The sequence below is a fragment of the Stenella coeruleoalba genome (assembly GCF_951394435.1).
Source record: "Stenella coeruleoalba genome assembly, chromosome: 1".
NCBI classification, from domain to species: domain Eukaryota; kingdom Metazoa; phylum Chordata; class Mammalia; order Artiodactyla; family Delphinidae; genus Stenella; species Stenella coeruleoalba.
The window spans coordinates 177,014,823-177,032,624 of NC_137169.1; the positions used below are offsets into that span (position 1 = coordinate 177,014,823).

General features: G+C 56.5%; 1 protein-coding gene across 1 annotated transcript in view; it reads right to left on the minus strand.

Annotated features, from left to right (window-relative positions):
• Positions 1–3,432: 3,432 nt before the first annotated feature.
• Positions 3,433–17,802, minus strand: part of QSOX1 (quiescin sulfhydryl oxidase 1) — a 41,471-nt gene continuing 27,101 nt past the window's right edge. The window contains exons 8-13 of the mRNA XM_079945611.1: positions 15,723–15,852; positions 12,249–12,371; positions 11,107–11,254; positions 7,308–7,487; positions 5,058–5,277; positions 3,433–4,202 (exon numbers count right to left, since the gene is read on the minus strand). Of these exons, the coding sequence (XP_079801737.1) occupies positions 5,078–5,277; positions 7,308–7,487; positions 11,107–11,254; positions 12,249–12,371; positions 15,723–15,852 (781 nt within the window). The 3' untranslated portion in view covers positions 3,433–4,202; positions 5,058–5,077. The remainder of the gene's footprint in view (positions 4,203–5,057; positions 5,278–7,307; positions 7,488–11,106; positions 11,255–12,248; positions 12,372–15,722; positions 15,853–17,802) is intronic.

The following is a 17,802-nucleotide window of genomic DNA, read 5'->3' on the forward strand; positions in this document are numbered from 1 at the left end:
CTCTAGTCCCTGCCCTGTTTTAAGTCCACCCAACCTCACTTTCTAGATATAACTGCACTGGTCATAGTTTGGTGTATATTCTTCCAGACTTTTTCTAGCCAAACATTAACATATATATATATATAAAACAATGCTATAAATTACATTATTAACATAGATGGATATATTACATTTAATAATTTTACATTTACATTAAATTACATTCAATAATTACAGTGTTAAATATGTACATTTATTAATAAAGATAGTAATAAATAGTAATATTTATGTTAACAGAAATGTATCCTTGGACATCTTAGGTCAATACTTGCAAATTGCTCTCTTTCTGAAGATGGCATATTTCATAATGGACATATTCCTTTTTAATATTTTTTTTAATTTATTTTCTGGCTGTGTCAGGTCTTAGTTGCAGCATGCAGGATCTTTTAGTTGTGGCACACGGTCTCTTCACTGCAGCACTCGGGCTTCTCTCTAGTTGTGGCGTGCAGGTTTTCTCTCTCTAGTTGTGGCGTGTGGGCTCCAGGGCGCATGGGCTCCACGGCACGTGGGCTCAGTAGTTGTGGCACGTGGGCTTAGTTGCCCCGCGGCATGTAGGATCATAGTTCCCTGACCAGGGATTGAACCTGCATCCTCTGCATTGGAAGGCAGATTCTTTACCACTGGACCACCAGTTGGAAGTGCCTCTTTTGTGATATTTATCACATATATTTCCCATTTCTTTTAATAGGTAGCTTGATTTTATTTTTAACTTATTTTTAAAAATTGGTGTTATCAAGTAGTTCAAACTCTCACCTTAGTTACCTTTTCCACTGTTTTTGTGCTTAAAACACAGTAAAGTATTCAGCTATATTTTCCTATGCCTTAATTTTTGCATCACTGGGATTTACTCTGGTGTATGGTGTAAAAATGGGATCTTAGTTGAGTTTTTATCAAATGATCAATATTCTTAACATTATTTGCTAAACTCTGTGACCATCGGAAGCGCTGAGGGTTGAGAACTTGATGGGGACACGGTAGAGCAGAGTCAACCTAGACGAGGTTTTGGTCCCTTCCAACCACAAGCTGCAATTCTGCCGTGGCAGAGGCTTCCAGGAAGACAGTGGTGAGGGCAGGACGTGCCATTGCGGTGGTGGAGGAAGGAGGTTAACAGGCAGCACTGAGGCCCGCTGTTCTCTGGCGGAGCCCAGCCGCCCTAGGTAGGGAGAGGCCTTTTGCTCTCTCAGTGTAGAGATGAGTAAGTCTTGCCAAAGAAGCACCTGGAAACTTGCCAGCCCTGCCAGGTAGCTCTCACCCTAGAATCTAAATAGATGCTCCTTGAGTCTTCCTCTACATGCCCAAGGCCTATGCCCCCATGGGCTGGCTGTCCCCCTTAGCTTTACCCCTCCTTTCGGCAGGGGTGCCTCCACCTTTGCCAAGCCTTGCCCATCCTGTGCCAAGGCTGCCGTGGAGGGGCCAGGCGAGAGGTGGGCCCCCGCTCTGGGCCCTCCACAGCCCAGGGGTGGCTTCTGAATGAAGCAGCCCTTCAGGCTGGTGGTCCCTCCAGCCCTGCCCATGGGACCCCTTCTTGGCTTTCCTTCCTTCAGGCTTCAGAGAAACTTCCCCATCCCCCTGCCGTTCTTTATCCTTTGGAGCACTTCCCACAGTCTGTCATTTTTTCCTCACTTGTCTGTCTTTTCCTCTAGAGCGTAAGCTCCATAACAGCACGTCTCTTTCCTCTGTTTATCCCCAGCTTCTAGCCCCGTGCAGCATTGGAAAAAAAAATCCTTAAATTTTTTTTGAAGCTTTTTGCTTAGAATTTCTTGTGTTGGACTTGGCGTGTGCTCTCTCCTCTGCCTGTGACGTCTTTTCCTCCTTGCTCTCCTTGCTAATACCCACTTATCCTTCAAACCCCAGCCCAGCTCCCTCCTCCTCCCGGAAATCATCCCTGAACTCAGTATGTAACATCCCAGGCAGTGGTGAAATCCTCTGTCGGGCCCCAGAACAAGGGCCCTTTGCTTTGCAGGGCTCCTCTGAGGAACCTCTCCTGCATGGGAGCTCTGCTAAGGTGCAGAGAACAACCTAGAACGACAGGCGGGCTGCATTCAAACCACAGAAGCCCCAGCTCCCAGGCTGGCAGCCCGGGTTGGGGGAGGGGACCAGCTGGTGGGCGAAGCGGGTTTATCGATGCTTCTAAGAGCCCTGGGGAAATCAAGGTGAAAGGCAGCAGTCCTGCTAAGGAGGAGGCCCACCCCTGTTTATCAATCAGAGGGGCTGGGACAGGGTGAAAAGATGCTCGGCTGCCTGCCAGAGGCCGCGGTGACGAAGGGGACCCACAGCCACCACCAGGGCCCTGGTGGCCCCACGTAAGGCCCTGCCTCCTGCCTCGGCCACTGTGGGCAGTCACCGTGGAGCTGGGGCTGCTCCATCAGCTTTTCCAGCCTCGTCCTAATTCTGAACACCCGAGGCTGGTTTTAGAAAATACGGTCACTGGAGCCATAAGGGCTGGCTGGAAGAAATCCTCTGCTCTTGGCATCGTGTCAGGTTCCAGGGGGTGAGGGAGCGGGCGTACTCAAGCGGTCTTGGCCCAGTGGGCACTGGCCCCGGGAGCCTCTTTCACCCTCTGGTGGGCCTGTCAGCCTGTCAGCCAGGGCCCCGTGGGGCAGGGGTGGAGATGAGCCGAGCCCGCCTTGGAGGATGGAGGGGGCAGGTGGGTGACTAGAGCAAGGACACAGAGAGGAAACTCTTGGACAGACAAGAGGCCTGCAGAGAGGCTCCGGGCTGCAATCCACCCGAGGCGCCAGGCAGCTAAGGAGGTGACACAGGGCTAACACAAGCAGGGAAGCGGGGGGTCGACCTGCCTGCCCCCCTCCACCCTCCCCACCCAGCTGCCCCAGCAGAGGGAGCGTGCTTGGCACCCCACCTGCTCCACACAGGGCCGAGGCCATCTGAGCAGAGCGAAGATGTCCAAGAGAAAACCCCAAATCGGATTGAGGCTCCTGCTCTCCCTTAATGAGGTTCATTATCAGCTGCTCTGATCCCTGTAGAGCCCAGCAGGCCGGATTAGGGGCAGGCTCTCCAATCTGGCTGACCCCTCCCTGCTGAGCAGGCAGCCCAGGCTGGCTCTGGAAAACAAGCCCTCTCTCCTTCCTCCAAGGAGAGCTGGAGATGTAGGCCGCCTGCCGGAGGAGGGGTCAGGCGGGCGCAGGCCAAGGTTCCTGGAGCAGAACTGAGAGCACCCGGGCAGGTGCTCCCTGGGAGGGCGGGGGAGCGGGGGGGGGGGGGGAGGCGGGACTGAGGGGCTCGGGGCACAGAGAGCTCTGTGGACAGTGGGGGAGGGCCCCATCCAGGAGACAGGCGCTATGACAAGGGCGCTCTGACCCCCCGAGAGCTGGCTGCATCTCAGGTCAGGCTGGGTTTTGCACATTCTACCCAGCCCCGGACACTAGTAGCAAGTTAAGGAACACACCGGCGCTTGCCTTAACAAAAATAATTTATTCCAGAGCCCCCTCGACCGTGGGGCAGAGTGGGGATCAAGCACGTGTACAGTGTCATCCTCCCCTCTGACCCTGTTAACCTCTACAGGATGGGAGGTGGACCCTTGAGAGGGACGACACTCCCCTCCCTCCACAGTAAAGATTAGCATCTATTTTGGAGATGAAAATCAACAAGAGACAAAAGACCCAGCTCCAAGAGGGGTGGAGCCCAATGCGGAGAAGCCAAAGCATGTTCAAAGCGAACGCTTCTCTCAGCCTCTCACAGCTAAGGCACTAGAGATCCCAACAGCCCTCCCTAACCACCCCCTGCCCCCAGCCCAGTACCATCACCACACCGATTCCAGCCTGTACCCTTCCTGTACCCAAGGTTTGGGAAGGAGCCGGCCAGAGGCCCTCCTCCCACAGACCTCACCTGGGAGACCAGCATGACTTCCAGAAGCTTCCGAAGCCCACCGTAAAGCCAAACCCTACCCAGGAGGGTCTGAGGGGCTGGAGGACGGGCGGGCACAGAGGGCCAGAGGCAGTCCTTCCTTCTTTGGTGCAAAGGGCTCTTTGTAGCAGGATGGACGGAGTCCCGGGATGTAGTAAGGAGTCCACTCCAGCCCCAGGGGCCCCTCCTCTGGAGATGGGAAACCTTGGAGACTGCAGCCTCACTTGCCCCAGTTTAGGGCCAACACCAAGCGGGAATCACTGAAGCTTTAGGAAGAATGAGGGAGGACTTCAAACAAGCTGAAAAAGAGGAATTCGGTGCTGAGAGGCCCAGGATGGAGTCTCCCGACCCCACTGCCCAAGGCTGTCCTCCCCCTCTGCTGGCAGATGAACCTGGACCCTGTGCATGTCTTCCTGTCTACGGAACATCCCTTCCCAGAAGCCCCAGGGAGGTCTGCTGCAGTAACTGGTTTTCCTAGATTTTCCTGGACAAGGAACAAGGTGGGAGGGGTGGGGTGCAGGGGGCTGGAAGAGCCCAGGGATGGCAGCTCCCTATCCTGCCCCCTCCCAAGTTGGATAGTTCGGGCTGCGCGGTGGCTGGCATAGCCCTTCAGGGCCCTCATCCTGGCCCGGAAGTAGGTGTACACAGCCAGCAGACCCATGAAGGACACGGAGGAGAGCCCCACACAGAGGCTGATGTCCAGGTGGGAGAAGTTCCCTTCCAGCACCTGCAGCCACTGGCTCCGGTCCTGCCTGGCCCCGGCCTCTGGCTCCCCGTCAGGGTCGCTGGCCAGCTGCTTGGAGCTGCGGCCCACTCGCCTCAGCTCTGAAGGGCCTCTGGGGAAGTTCTTCCCAGCCAGGAATTCAGCCAAAAACACGGCTCCTGTGTCTCGCCTGCTCAAGCGTTGCCGCCCTTTTGGCTGCTCCAACTTATCCCTCTGAAGCCCCGCTATGTGCTCAGGAGCTTCCTGGTCTGGCTCATCTCTGGCCATGCTGAGGCCAGCCTGCATCTCCTGGGGGTGACTTGCCCCAGGTCCCTCTGCTGGAACATCTGGGATGGTGGTTCCAGGGGACATTGTCCCTGGGCCCGCCATGATCTCAGCCTTCTCAGGGCCCAGAGTAAAATTTCCGATCGCCAGCTCCAGCTCCACCTGCCTTGGGGGGACTGCCATCCTCTATGCACCCCTCCGGGGGCCCAGGCCAGCCGAAGGAAGGTCTAGGACGATGTTGCTCGGGGAGAAGTGGGTCTTCAAGAACTTGAGGGTGTTGCCCAGGTCCCACACGGGCGCACCCTGGAGTTCAGTGTGGCAGGCGGAACAGAGCTCACGGGGTGGCCACTGCACCTTGGGGAACTCGGGGTCCTCGCTGGGAGCACCTGGGGAGGGAAGCACACACAGGTTGCCTGTGACACACTGGCCACCCGGAAGCCCAGACCGCATTCTTCCATTCAGAATGCCAGCTCCCTCATCTGCAAAAAGGGGGCACTGCTGCCCTGGGAAAGGATGCGCGCGAGAGAGGGCAGATGAAAGACCTAGCACAGAGCCTGGCCCACCACAGGGCCCAACACTGGTGCCTCTCTGGGAGAGGACGTTCCTACCCTCCCCCACCCCCAGAACTCCACAGCTTCCCTTCCAGTCACTTCCCCGTGTTAACCCACTGTCTCTCTTTGTCAACTTCACTGCTGGCTTGTACCCCTGGACCAGACATGAGAAAGGGCGAGAAGACTCAGAACGACCTGTCTTGCAGACTGGATGGTCCACTAGTATGTATCTTCTTTGCATTTTTCTAAAATTTCCCAGGTTTTACGCAAGTGAAGATACATTCTTTTTGTAATCAAAGGGAAAATGTTTTTAAAGCAAGAGCTCAAGGCACATGGTAGTTACGAGGCATCTCCTTTACCCCCTGCGGTCCTCTGGGGTAGGTAGGAGTTAGTGGAATTTCTTCGTCAGGTGGGCCCCAAGGGGTGGGGTGTGGGGAGGCCTGGGGGCCTGGATGGGGAAAAGGACACCCAGGAGAGAGTCAAGAAGTTGCCCTTCCCACCAGGCTACTGGGACCCCAAGCAGGACTGGCACTGTGGGCAGAGCCCCAGGCTGAGCCCCAGAGGGCCTGCCACCGGCCCCTCTTCCAGTGTCACCTGGGGAATGGCAATCAGCCCATCTCTCTTGGAGGAGGTACCTCCCCTAAAGGGTTTAATAGGAAAAAAAAAGTTGCTGGCCAGAATGAAGAAGCAGCAGCAGTAAGTGATGTAAAAATCAGAATGATTATTTTGGGGAGGGAGCAACATGTAGATTCCAAGGGTCCCGTGAGAAGTCATAGTGATCAGGCCTTGCAAAGTGAGCACCCCATTTGCACCTGCTCATTATTGTTACTAGTTGATCTGAAAGGACCCCTCTAGAGAGAGTAGGACACTGCCTTCCTTTCGGCCTTCCCTTCAGGGAGAGGCATGGGCTCCTGGCCCTCCAGCAGCAGCTGGGCCCCCAGAGAAGCCAGGAGCCTACAGGTCCTGAGGCTGGAGGGTCAAATGAGCATCTGGTGGCAGGGGCAGACAGGGGCAGGGAGAGAAGGGGTGGGAGGAGAGACAGCACGTGTCTTCTTTTGAAGTCCACCAGGAGGCCCCAGGAGATGCAGACCAAGTGCAGCCGCCTGCACAGCCACCTGCTCCACGGGCTCCTTTGACCTTGGCCCCGCCTCAGGCCTCATCCCCCATCTCCCGCCGCCCCTGGGAGGTCTGTCCCAGCCAAACACACTTCCTCTCTCCCCACAGACAAGCCCCGGCTCCATCCACAGGTGGCTCCCTCCCCACCCACCAGCTTCTGGCCACCTCTGGAGTTTAATGCTTTTGCCTGTTGGACCCATCTGACTCCTGTGCACGGGGAATAGAAAACACTGTAAATGAGGTATATTCAGAAGACAAGGCCTCTCCCGTGAGAATCGGTCCCTGGTTTCTCCAGGAAGGACCAGGATTTTCTCTTCAAGTATATTTTATCGTTATACCCCTCCCAGGGCGGGGAGAGGCCCAGCTCTCTCCTCTCTGTTGGTTTGAGTAAGGGGCCAAGAGCCAGAAAGCAGGACATGCGAGGCAGGAAAGGGACCCCAACAGGCCAGAGGGAGGGGCCCTGGTGTGGGCGAGAGAGTGAGCAATGGCATCGGAAGACCAGGGTCTCACGGTGCCAAAGCCTGAGTTTCCTCATCTAGAAAACAGGTCTAATGATACTGACATACATCAGCAGGGCTGGCAGAGCACGTGAAAGGGCTCTGGGTGCTGAGAAGCACCATGAAACACGGGGTGTAACCTCGAGGACAAAGAAGGTCCCGAATCCTGCCTCTGGTCCCAGACTCCAAAGCTCCCCCGCCTCACCCTCCCTCTGCAGGTGACTCCAGCCTTGGAGGCAGGCCCTTCCTTACCTGCGAGGCGAGCGTTGACCTTGTTGTGGCTAGACCAGAACCAGAGGATGGAGCTGCTCAGGTTCCCCACCTGGTGCACAGACTCAGTGGCCATCTGCTCAAAGTGGCCAGCGCAGGCTCGGCAGCCAAAGAAGAAGCGAACGTAGCCCCGGATGGCCTGGAGGATCTCCTGGGCCTTGACTACAGGGGAGAGGAGACTCCAGTCACAGGGGCCCTTCCGGCTGCCTGTCCCTGCTGGCTCCACCACTGTTCCCATCACAGGCCCACCGTGGTCGCCTCTGCACGGGGAACACGCACCCCAGCCCACCTGGTGAGGGGCTCAGGTCTCCCTGTCTACTTCACCTCCCAGGGGGCATGTTCGAGTTGACCCCATCTCCTTCCAAACTCGTAAACCTCAGTCTCCCTCGTCTGCCTCTTATCCAGGCCCTCATCACTTACAGACACTCAGGATAAAGTCCAAACGCGTTGTCAGGACACTCAGGCTCTTAGAGACGTGGCTGGAGAGGAAGGCAGGGGCCACAGTGCCCATCCCCTATCCCGTGGGCCCCTACTCTGCCCCTCCTGCTTTAGGCTTCCTGTTCCAACTCGCTCCCCATCGTGCCATGCTGCGTCCACAGCCCATCCCGATCTGGCCCCGAACGCTCCCTAATTTGTCTCCATTTCTCCCCGGCCCCCTCACTTCCTCCCACTGGGCTCTCTGGCCTGGCAACAGCACAGGCTCTGAATACCCGCCCTCTTCTTGCTCTGACACAGGCTCCTCCCTGAAGATACCACTGCTCCCCCAAACCCGCTCCCCTTAAACCCCTCCGTCTTCCACACTCAGGGCTGGAGGTGGCGGAAGTACCCTCCCTGCTGTCGGTTGCTTCCAAACTCTCTCTCCTTCCTGCTGCGATCCCCCCAGCCCTTTAAAAGCTCCATCTCTGAGTCTGACCCCTCCATCCACTGGGACTGCAGCACGCAGCTCTCTGTCCCACGCACCACCCTTGCCCGTGCCCTCGGTTCTGGCGACGTCAGTGCCCACGCCAAGCTGTGCCTTGCCTCTCACCTCCTCAGCCCCCTCAGCTCCCGCTTCCACCCCCGCCACCCACTCACCACCTGCCCTGCAGCTATCCTCGCCTCCTCCGCCTGGCTCATGCTCTGGACCTCACCCCTCTCGCCTCTTCCAAGATTTCACTCCCGCGAATGTTTTCTTGTGTTACGGCATCATCAATTTCTCCCTTGTATGGGCTCCTTCCGACAAGAAAAAAGAACTACAACGAAGAAACCCCTTCTCTGACCCCAGTCACACCCCAATCACTCCCCCATTACCTCCAATTTCTTCCCGGCCCCCCTCTCTTCAGCCCAACCCAACCAGGCATCTCTCTCCACTAATCCACTGACACAGCTCTCGCCAGGGAGGTCCTCGCCTCACACCACCTCCCCACTTGGCTGACTATGTTCTCGCTCTTGAAACTCTTTATGTTGGGGGACCTCTTGAAATTGCAATGGCCACTCCTTCTTAGTCTCCTTTGTTGGCCCCTGTGCCCCCAGCAGAGGTCTGGATGCTGAATGCCCCAGAGCTCAGGCCTCAGCCCTCTTCTCTGCCCACCCACTAATGGGCTCCTCCGGTCCCGAGGCCTGAACTACCGTCTATATGCTAATGACCACAAGACTTGTATCTCTATCCTGGACCTCCCCCCAGAACTGCAGACTCAACTGTCTACATCTCCATTCAGAGATCCAACAGGCACAGACCACTAAGTGTACCCTCCCCCATCTACTCCCTCCCCGCCCTGAGCCTTCCCATTTCTCGGCTCATAGGACCATCAACTACCTGACGTTCAGGCCCAACAAGTCCAAGGTCTGACCAAAGTCCTTGATCCTGCATAGTCTTCATCCAATCCGTCACTGAGTCCTATCAGCTCTACCTTTAAAATATTCCCAAACCTGCCCACTTCTTCTTCCATGTGCACACCTACAACTCTAGTCTAGGCCACCACCACCTCTCCTGGACAAGTTCCACAACTTCCTAATTGGCTGCTCTGCCTCCCCCTTGCCCTGCTGTAGCCCACCCTCCACCCAGTAATCGCTCTAAAGCACCGATCTCGTGCGCATCACTCCCCTGCTTAAGGTCCCTAGTAGATTCTCATAATGCAGAGACTGAAATCTCCTTCCCTCCCACACCAGGACCTCCAAGCCCACCTCCTCTCCTGCTCCCCCCACTCCCAGGCTCTGCCACACTGGCCGCCTTTTGGTGCTGCACACACACCAGACTTGTTCCCTGCACTTACTAGTCCTTGACCTGGGTTATGGGCTGAACTGTGTCCTCTAAAATTCTTATGTTGAAGTCCTAGCCCTGAGTCCTTCAGAATGTGACTGTATTTGGTTGGACACAGCGTCTTTAAAGAGGTGATTAAGTGAGAATGATGTCACTGGGGTACAACCTAATCCAATATGACTGGTGTCCTTGTAAGAAGAGGAAATTGGACGTAGCCAGGAACACCCCCACTGAGGACCGTGGGAAGACCCAGGGAGAATATGGCCATCTACAAAACCAAGGAGAGGCCTCAACAGAACCAACCCTGCTAACGTCTTCATTGTGGACTTCCAGCCTCCAGAACTGTAAGAAGACACGTTTCTGTTGTTTAAGCCACCCAGTGTGTAGCACCTTGTTATGGCAGCCTGAGCAGACAGCCCGGGGGGCTCTCATCCCAGATGTCCCACCGCTGCTTCCCTCTCACCAATCAGGTCTCAGCACAGGGGCCCCTCCTCCGAGAAGCCTCCCCCAGCCAGAAACCCTGTCTAAACACAGCATCCCCTCTCCAGCCCCCCTCCCCCACCGCTTGGCTCTGTCTTCTTCACCGACTCACCATCACACCTGAAATGATCTGTGTGTTTACTGTCTGTCTCCTGCCACTGGACTATTGTCCCCTTGAGGCAGGGACATCTCGCTGTATGCATTGCTGTACCCCACCCCTAGAGCAGGGCCCGGCTCTTTGGAGACACTCCGTAAATCCGGGCTGACAGACTGGCTGGCTGTCCGCACATCCGGCAGCTCCCCCTGTTCCCTCTGTCTCTGCACAGGCCGTCTCCTCTGTCGGGGACTCTTGTCCATCGTTCCCCCTCACTTACCTCCTCCCACCCTTCCCGATGGCGTGGAGCGTTCCCTCTCTTCCACCCGCACGTCCTGCTCTCCCCCTGGGCCCTGGCAGGCTGCATGGCAGCCCTGTGCCCACCTGTCTCACAGCCCACTGGGAGCAGGGACTGCCTCTTCCTCCTTTGTATCCTCCAGGCTGGGCCAGGGTCTGGCGTCAGCCTGGTCCCTCCGTGAGCTAGATGCCCACCCGTTCAGTCGCTGTGTGCGGCTGTGGGGCAGTGTGGGTTGTGGAGAGCAGCTGCGTGGTTTGGGGATGAAACAGGGCAAAGGGGGAAAAGTACTTCCCCAGGTTCCCCTAGAAAATGATTTTTCAGTGGGAAGTGCAGTAAAATTGTTGAGTCTATGGTATCAGCTGCATAAACTGTGAAATAGGCATAGTTCTTTTCTTTATGGGAGTATAAAAAATAGAACCAGAACTCTCTCGGGAAGACTAAAAATAAATCAGGCTTACGGCTACAAGAAAGCCAGGGAGCAGCCTCACGCCCGTTGGTGGGGCACCACCTCGGGGGCAGCGGGCAGGACTGAGTGGCTACTCCAGGCCCGCCGCTTGTGTGTGGCCAGCTGCAGAGGCGGACTCCCCTAAATTCAGGCCTGCAGCGGGGAGCCAGCGGAGGGCAGGACAGGGCCGGCTGAGGCGCAAGGGGTGCACAGGCCCAGACTCACCTGTTTCTCGTGAGTGGTCTACATCTTGCCGAGCTGCCTCCGTGGTCAGGAAGTGGAAGACGACCCACAGGGAGCAGGGAAAGCCGCGGAAGTGCGGCTGACTCCCTTGGCAGCCCACCCAGTTCACCTTGTCGGCAGTCAGAGCACCCTAAGGGACACACACAAGCATGAATGCATATGCGGAGAAGAAAAAGGAGCTGGCGTGGGAAGTGGGGAGGGCAACTTGCAGAAGACTCCAGGTCAGCACAGAGCCCCAGAACAAATGGTCCCTTTCTCAGTTTATCACCTTGAAGGTGGCATTTCCCTTCCACTGGTGACACCCGTCAAAGGAGCAGTAGGTCTGAGAACCCGTGACACAGACCGGGTCACATCGTTACTCTAGCCTTAGCCTCCCCTCTGTAGAACGAGGGGGATCATCTCTAAGGTCCCGTCAAGCTTTGACACCCCACACGTCTGTGAGGTTCTGCACCTCTCCTGGCTGACGTGCCCACCTTTGTGAGAGCAGGAGCCCAGAAAGCTGCCCCTGGACAGAAGCGTTGCTGAGGAGCACAGCATGCCAGGGAGCAACAGAGGGCTGGAATTAAAAGCTCTCTCACCGGGCTTCCCTGGTGGCACAGTGGTTGAGAGTCCGCCTGCCGATGCGGGGGACGCGGGTTCGTGCCCCGGTCCGGGAAGATCCCACATGCCGCGGAGCGGTTGGGCCCATGAGCCATGGCCGCTGGGCCTGCGTGTCCGGAGCCTGTGCTCCGCAACGGGAGAGGCCACAACAGTGAGAGACCCGCGTACCGCAGAAAAAAAAAAAAAAGCTCTCTCACCGCCGGGGTCTCACAACTGGTTCTAAATCTCAGCCCAACCACTTACAGGTTGTATGATATTAGCTTATTTGACCTCTGTTTCTTCATCTGCTAAATGGGGGTAATATCTGCCTTCCACTCATGCTGCGAGGATTAAATGAGGTCTGTACAGAGAGGGCTCAATAAACAGCAGTTTACTCGCTCCTAATGGGAGGACCCAACCACGATCACTGCCTCCTTCCTGAGTGCAGGTCGGTGACAGAGGTCAGAGGTGACAGGGTGAAGCCCTTCCACTCCCATAGATATCAAGCATGAGGTGGAGATCCTCCTTAGCCCTCCCACACTCACCTCCTTCCTGCTGTCCAGGGCAGTTTTAAAGAAACCGTAGGGAATTTTCTTTCTCTGTTGCTTCTTGAGCCAGTCACTCATGGAATGCAGGAATTTCTGGACCGAGGGCTGGCCAGGGAAGTACTATGGGAGCGATAAGGGGAGAGTGAGAAATAATTCCCCCAGAGTTCCGCAGTCCTGGGGAAGGCCGGGGGCCAGGCTGAAGTGGGCCGAGGCATTTTTTAGAATGTTCCAAGACCACCGGGAAAACATCCTGCCTAACACCCACATGTGGGTTCCTCACTACCTTTGCTCTGGAGCACCTGCGAAGGCGAGGGGGAGGGGTGGGCAGAGGCGCTCAGTGGGACCAGGCCCTCAAGGCCGCCCCCTCTCCAGGCTGCAGGCTCCAGTCCTGACCCGACCACACGCTCACTGGCAGGAAGGCTGAGCACCTTCCTGTGTCGCTGCCCAGGGCTGCTGGGACCCCTGGGCCACACGGGCCTCTGTTCAGCTCATCTTCTGACAGAGCAGCTGACTCGCTAACTGACCAGCTGGGCGAGGCTGGCAAATGGCCTTTCATTTGTATTCCACGGGCTGCCAATGGGGACAAGGCAGTGCAGGGGCTTGAGCCGAGATCCAAATCTTGACGGGAACTCCCAACAGTCTCTGAGGAGCATGAAAAGCCACTCTGACAATAAGTCAACTCAAATCGGATTAGTATCAGCACTTTAAAACCACAAGGACTCCAGGGACGAGGATGGATGCCTGTGTGCGCGCACCGCACTGCACGCACAAACACACCCAGGGTGGGGGGAGGAGGGAGAGAGAGGGCTGCAGTAGCAGAGCAGGTCAGATAAACCACGAAGGGGCAGGTCGAGAGGGCAACACAGAAGGAAAACCAGCAAAGAAAAGCATTTGTGAGAAGAAGGGTGCTGCAGACAGGAATGATCCCTAAACAGAAAATCCTGCCAAGGGACCCAGTCCTCTGAGAAAGTCATGGCGTATTCTTATCTCCAGGCTGGACACTGTCCCCCAGCAGAAGTGGCCGGAAAGAATCCTGTGCTTTGACACGCTCCCTCTTGGTCAGCTCACACGGGCCTCTGGGCTCTCAACACGAATTTACAGCTTCAAGTCAGCGTTTCTCACTGACCTTCACCCATCGTCCTGATTTGGAAGGATGACGCCCTCTAAGGCCACGGTGTCAGGAGGAAGGATGAATTAAGGGGCTCTGGACTACAGGGAGTCACCCTGCGCCGGGAGCAGGGAAACCCTGGTGACCACACGCCACCCAGTGGCCAGTCCTGCCAGCCGCTTCCGTGAGGGAGCAGGGAGATCCCGGGCTGGGCCGCCGGGCAGTGCCTCCCAACTGGCCATACTCACAGTTGACAGGTCCCTAAGGCTGAGCAGGCAGAGTGAGCTCTACTCACTCAGCCTTTCAGTGCTCCACGCACGGAGTGCATAAGGGTGTGGGTTAGACGAGACGTAGGCGCAAATCTCAGCTCAGCCTCTCACCGGCTGGAGGACCTTGGACAAGGTGCTTTACCCCTCTGGGCCTCCATTCCCCTCTCTGTGATGGGATAATGCTAGCACCCACCCCGTGGAGTCTGTTCTGAGAAATGCAGATAAGCTAAAACACAAAGGAGTACCTTGCAGAGTCGGACACCTTGTCAGAGCTCAAGAAACGGTAGCTGCTACTATTATTGCTCCTCAGGATAAAGCTACCCAGGCAAGGGTAGGGCCAGAATACTCCGCAGCCTCCAGGGGCTGTGCTGCACAGCAGATGCCCCTGAGCCCGTGCCCCCCAGCCCTCCACTTTCCTCTCTGAGGGTCCTGGCTTCTGGCAGGGAGGACTCCTTCACCCCAAACTCAGTTCCAGCATTGCTGAGGGCAGAAGCTCGGCGGGCACCACGGAGAGGGTGCTGCTTAAGCCTCTGCCCCGCTCGGGCGTTTCCTGGGTCTCATTCTTTTCCCTCACACTGGCTGCAACAGTCCCACTGGGAGCCAAACCCAAACGAGCTTCGAGTCCAGCTGAGAGATACAAGCAGCACATGATAATTCCCCTGGGATGAGTGCTTCAGAGTGGATTGGACTGGGGGGGTAAGGGGACCCCTCTCTGCTTCCTGGGGCCCCGCCTCACGTGTCAGGCAGGAGGACAGCACACAGAACTACTCGAGGACTTTTCCCCTCTGAGCCTCTGGGTCAGCCACCCTGGGCCTCGGCAACTTGAGGACCAAGCGGCTCACGAGGCCTCTGAGGAAAGGCTCTATTATCAGACTGGGCTGAAGAACAGGGGCCCAGTCTGCGTGGAACATCTGAGAGGGGCTGAAAGCTGCCTTGCCTTAGACCGGAACAGCGCTGTGACAGCACTTGCCACCTCACAGGGTCCTCGGTGCAGCCACAGATGCCCGTCACTAAGCCAAGTGGACCAGAGGGCCAGGCCTGGTGAGGAGGGAAGAGGGACCAGGCTGGCGGCAGTTCCCGAGGGAGAGGCGCAGACCACCCCCAGAGGTAGTCCCAGCTGCCCGCAGACCTGCGCCAGAAGGAGGGGCTCAGACCTGGCTCCCGGGGGCCGAGGGTGGCTGAGTCAGCAGTCAGCCTCTGAGGGGGACCAGAGCCCGCACCTGACTCAGCAAGTCCTCGGCAGCCAGAGCGTCGGGATTTAAGTAGGGCAGCACTGGCAGTGGACCTGCAGCCGCAGAGAAGGATGCAGGGAGGGAGGAGGCGGCAGGTGCAGAGGGAAGAGGCAGCCCACATCTCACCTTGAGAGACGAGCAAGGAGCGTGGCAGAGAAGGGGTACAGGCTCTAAAGCTGGGACCCCGGTTCAAATCCTGGCCACGACACCACCAAACAGGAGGCCTAAGGCACATCACTTGAGCGACCTGTACTTCTTAAATGGGGGTGGCACCTGCCACCCTGCGGCGAGATTAAGAGGATTAAATGCCTGACACACATCAGGTCCTCAGTAAGGAGGAGCTACACTTGGAGAAGTAGCCATGCTGGCAGGAAACTACAAAGGAATAAGGAAGGCACGGCTAAGGCCAGGGAGCTGCGTCAGACTTTGGCCAGAGTCTGGGAGGGAAAAGAGGAGATTCAGAAAAGCCTTCTTTCCTTCACTGGGGTCCGCGCGTCCTGCTTTCCCAGTGACCGCAGCAGGGAGTGAGAGGCTGCACTCCAGGCTCGGCCTGAGGTAGAGGACTCAGGCAGGCAGAGCCAGCTGGGAATATCCCCAGGGCATCAGGCCCTGGGTCCCACCCACCTCCCTGCACAGGGCAGGGTGAGGGAAGGGGGTTGCTCCTGGTGGTACGGGGCTGACGGGAGGAGGGCGCAGACCGCAGGGTAGCAGCCCATAGTAGACTGGGACAGCCGTGGGTCCAGGTGTCCAGCCCGACCGCGAGCTCCTGAGGGAGGGGCTGGCCCGGCGCCTGCTTCAGGGATGCGCACTGATCCCATGTGGTGTGGGGCTGCCGGACAAGGGAGGGCAGGGTCCTGCTCACCTGGGCCAGCACCGCCATGAACTTTTTCAGGGCCACCAGGCGCTGCCCCTCCAGGACAGAGAACTTGGACACTTCTACCTGGAGGATGTAGTACAGTGCAGATTCCAGGTCAGCCATGTAGATCTTGGAGCTAAGGACCCAGAAGGAGCCAGGGAGAGAAAAGAGTATTAACCATGGGGCAGGGGCTGGGGAGAAGCACCCAGGGCCAAAGCGGGAGAAGAGGAGGCACTACTGATGGTCACAGAGTCCTGTGAGTTAGCACTTGGGGTTGGGGAGGGAAGGATTGGGAGTTTGGGGTTAAAAGATGCAAACTATTACACATAGGATGGATAAACAACAAGGTCCTACTGCATAGCAGAGGGAGCTATATTCAATATCCTGTGATAGACCATCAGGCAAAAGAATGTCTGTCTGTGTATAACTGAGTCACTCTGCTGTACAGCAGAGATCGGCACAGCACTGTAAATCAACTACACTTCAGTAAAAAAATAAAATAAAATGAATAGGTTAGCACTTGGCTCTGCCAGTAACTACCTGTGTTATCTTGGGCAAATTACTTAACTTCTCTGAGCCTCAATTCCTTATCTGTAAGATGGGGATAGTAATAACTTGCTCACAGGTAGGTTGCTGAGAGGATCAAACAAAAGCACAAATGTAAAACTCTCAGCAGCTCCTGGCACAGAGTAGGGTTCCCCCTCTGCAGGTCCAGGGCCAGCCTCTCCCATCACTCACTAAAGGTGTTTTTATCAGGCCACTAGTAGAAGGTTGAGCTTCATTCTCTGCTCTGAACAAAGATCCCTAGGGACAGACAAGTAGACCAACAGGGGCGCACCCACACAACATGGCTCGGGAAGCTGGGTGCTCTTTGAAAGACCAAGGGTTTGCTGCCCGCCAAGGCTGAGAATGGGGCTGGGGAGAAGGGGAAGTGGGGTTTTACGTTTATTTTGGCTGACGTCCTTGCAGCTGCCAGACCCTGGGCATCAGGGCTCCATCTTGCACCTCTCGGGCTGACCCCAGCCCTGGGGGAAGGGCTGCAGGCTCCCAGCTGGCTGCTCCACCCCGTGCCCATCACGCTCTTGTGAGATCTGGGCTCAGGGTCCTGAGGGAAGGGCTGCTTCTCTACCCCTGCCTCCTGACCCCTAGATTCTTGCCTCCTTCTATGGTGGCCTAGCTCTGGGGGCTTGGGCAACTCAACCCGCCTCTCCGGCCTCAGTGATCTCACCTGTAAAATGGACTCCTGCCCCACCTGCCTCCTGAGGTGGTGGGAAGCCAACGAGGTCAGCTGACGGGGTGAGCACTGTGGCCACCTGCGCTTTACCCTCGTGCCAAAGTCCCCTCCCTCTGCTCCACTTCCATGTCCTGGGGCCTCAGTTTACCTCTCCGTTCCTGTGTTATGCCTTAAGGAGTGGCCCCCTGACTAGAGGAGATAATGGACGGAAGTGCCCCGCAGAGCCTGGCACATAAGACTAGAAGTGTCAGCCATAATAGCAATTTGAATGATCTGAATAATCATAATTTGAATGATTATAATGAGCATACCCACCTCTTACTTTCTCTTTCCTTCCCACCTGATTTACTACAAACCTCTCCACTAGCACTTTCCACCCTTAGAGTCTCTCGTGTTGGGATGCAAAATCCTTCCCGAAATCCAGTGACCCTGCCCCCAGTTCTCTCGTGCAGCCCCCCTTGTGGAAGCCGCTCTCTGGACTCAGCTCTGAGCTGCCTGGTCAGCCATTTCCACGTGGTACCATGCTGGGGGCCAGAGCAAGAGGTCTACAGCCCCATCTCCCTGCCCAACAAGCAGAAATTCTACCACCAGGGCACAGCCAAGGAGCCTCAGAGAGAACAGTTACCTCGTGCTGACAACTGTGCATGATGACACTGGCTATCTTGAAAAGTAGTGAGCTTCCTGACACCAGAAGCATTCAAGTGAGGTCGGGTGCCTTCCTAGAAGGGATGCTGCTAAGGGACTGTAAACTCTGGGCAGGGCTTGCATCTGCCCTGCAGAAATAACTGCTTGGGTGGGAAGTTGTTTTGGAGGCTGCACATTATCCTTCCAAGCTGATTCTACTTGGTCTTG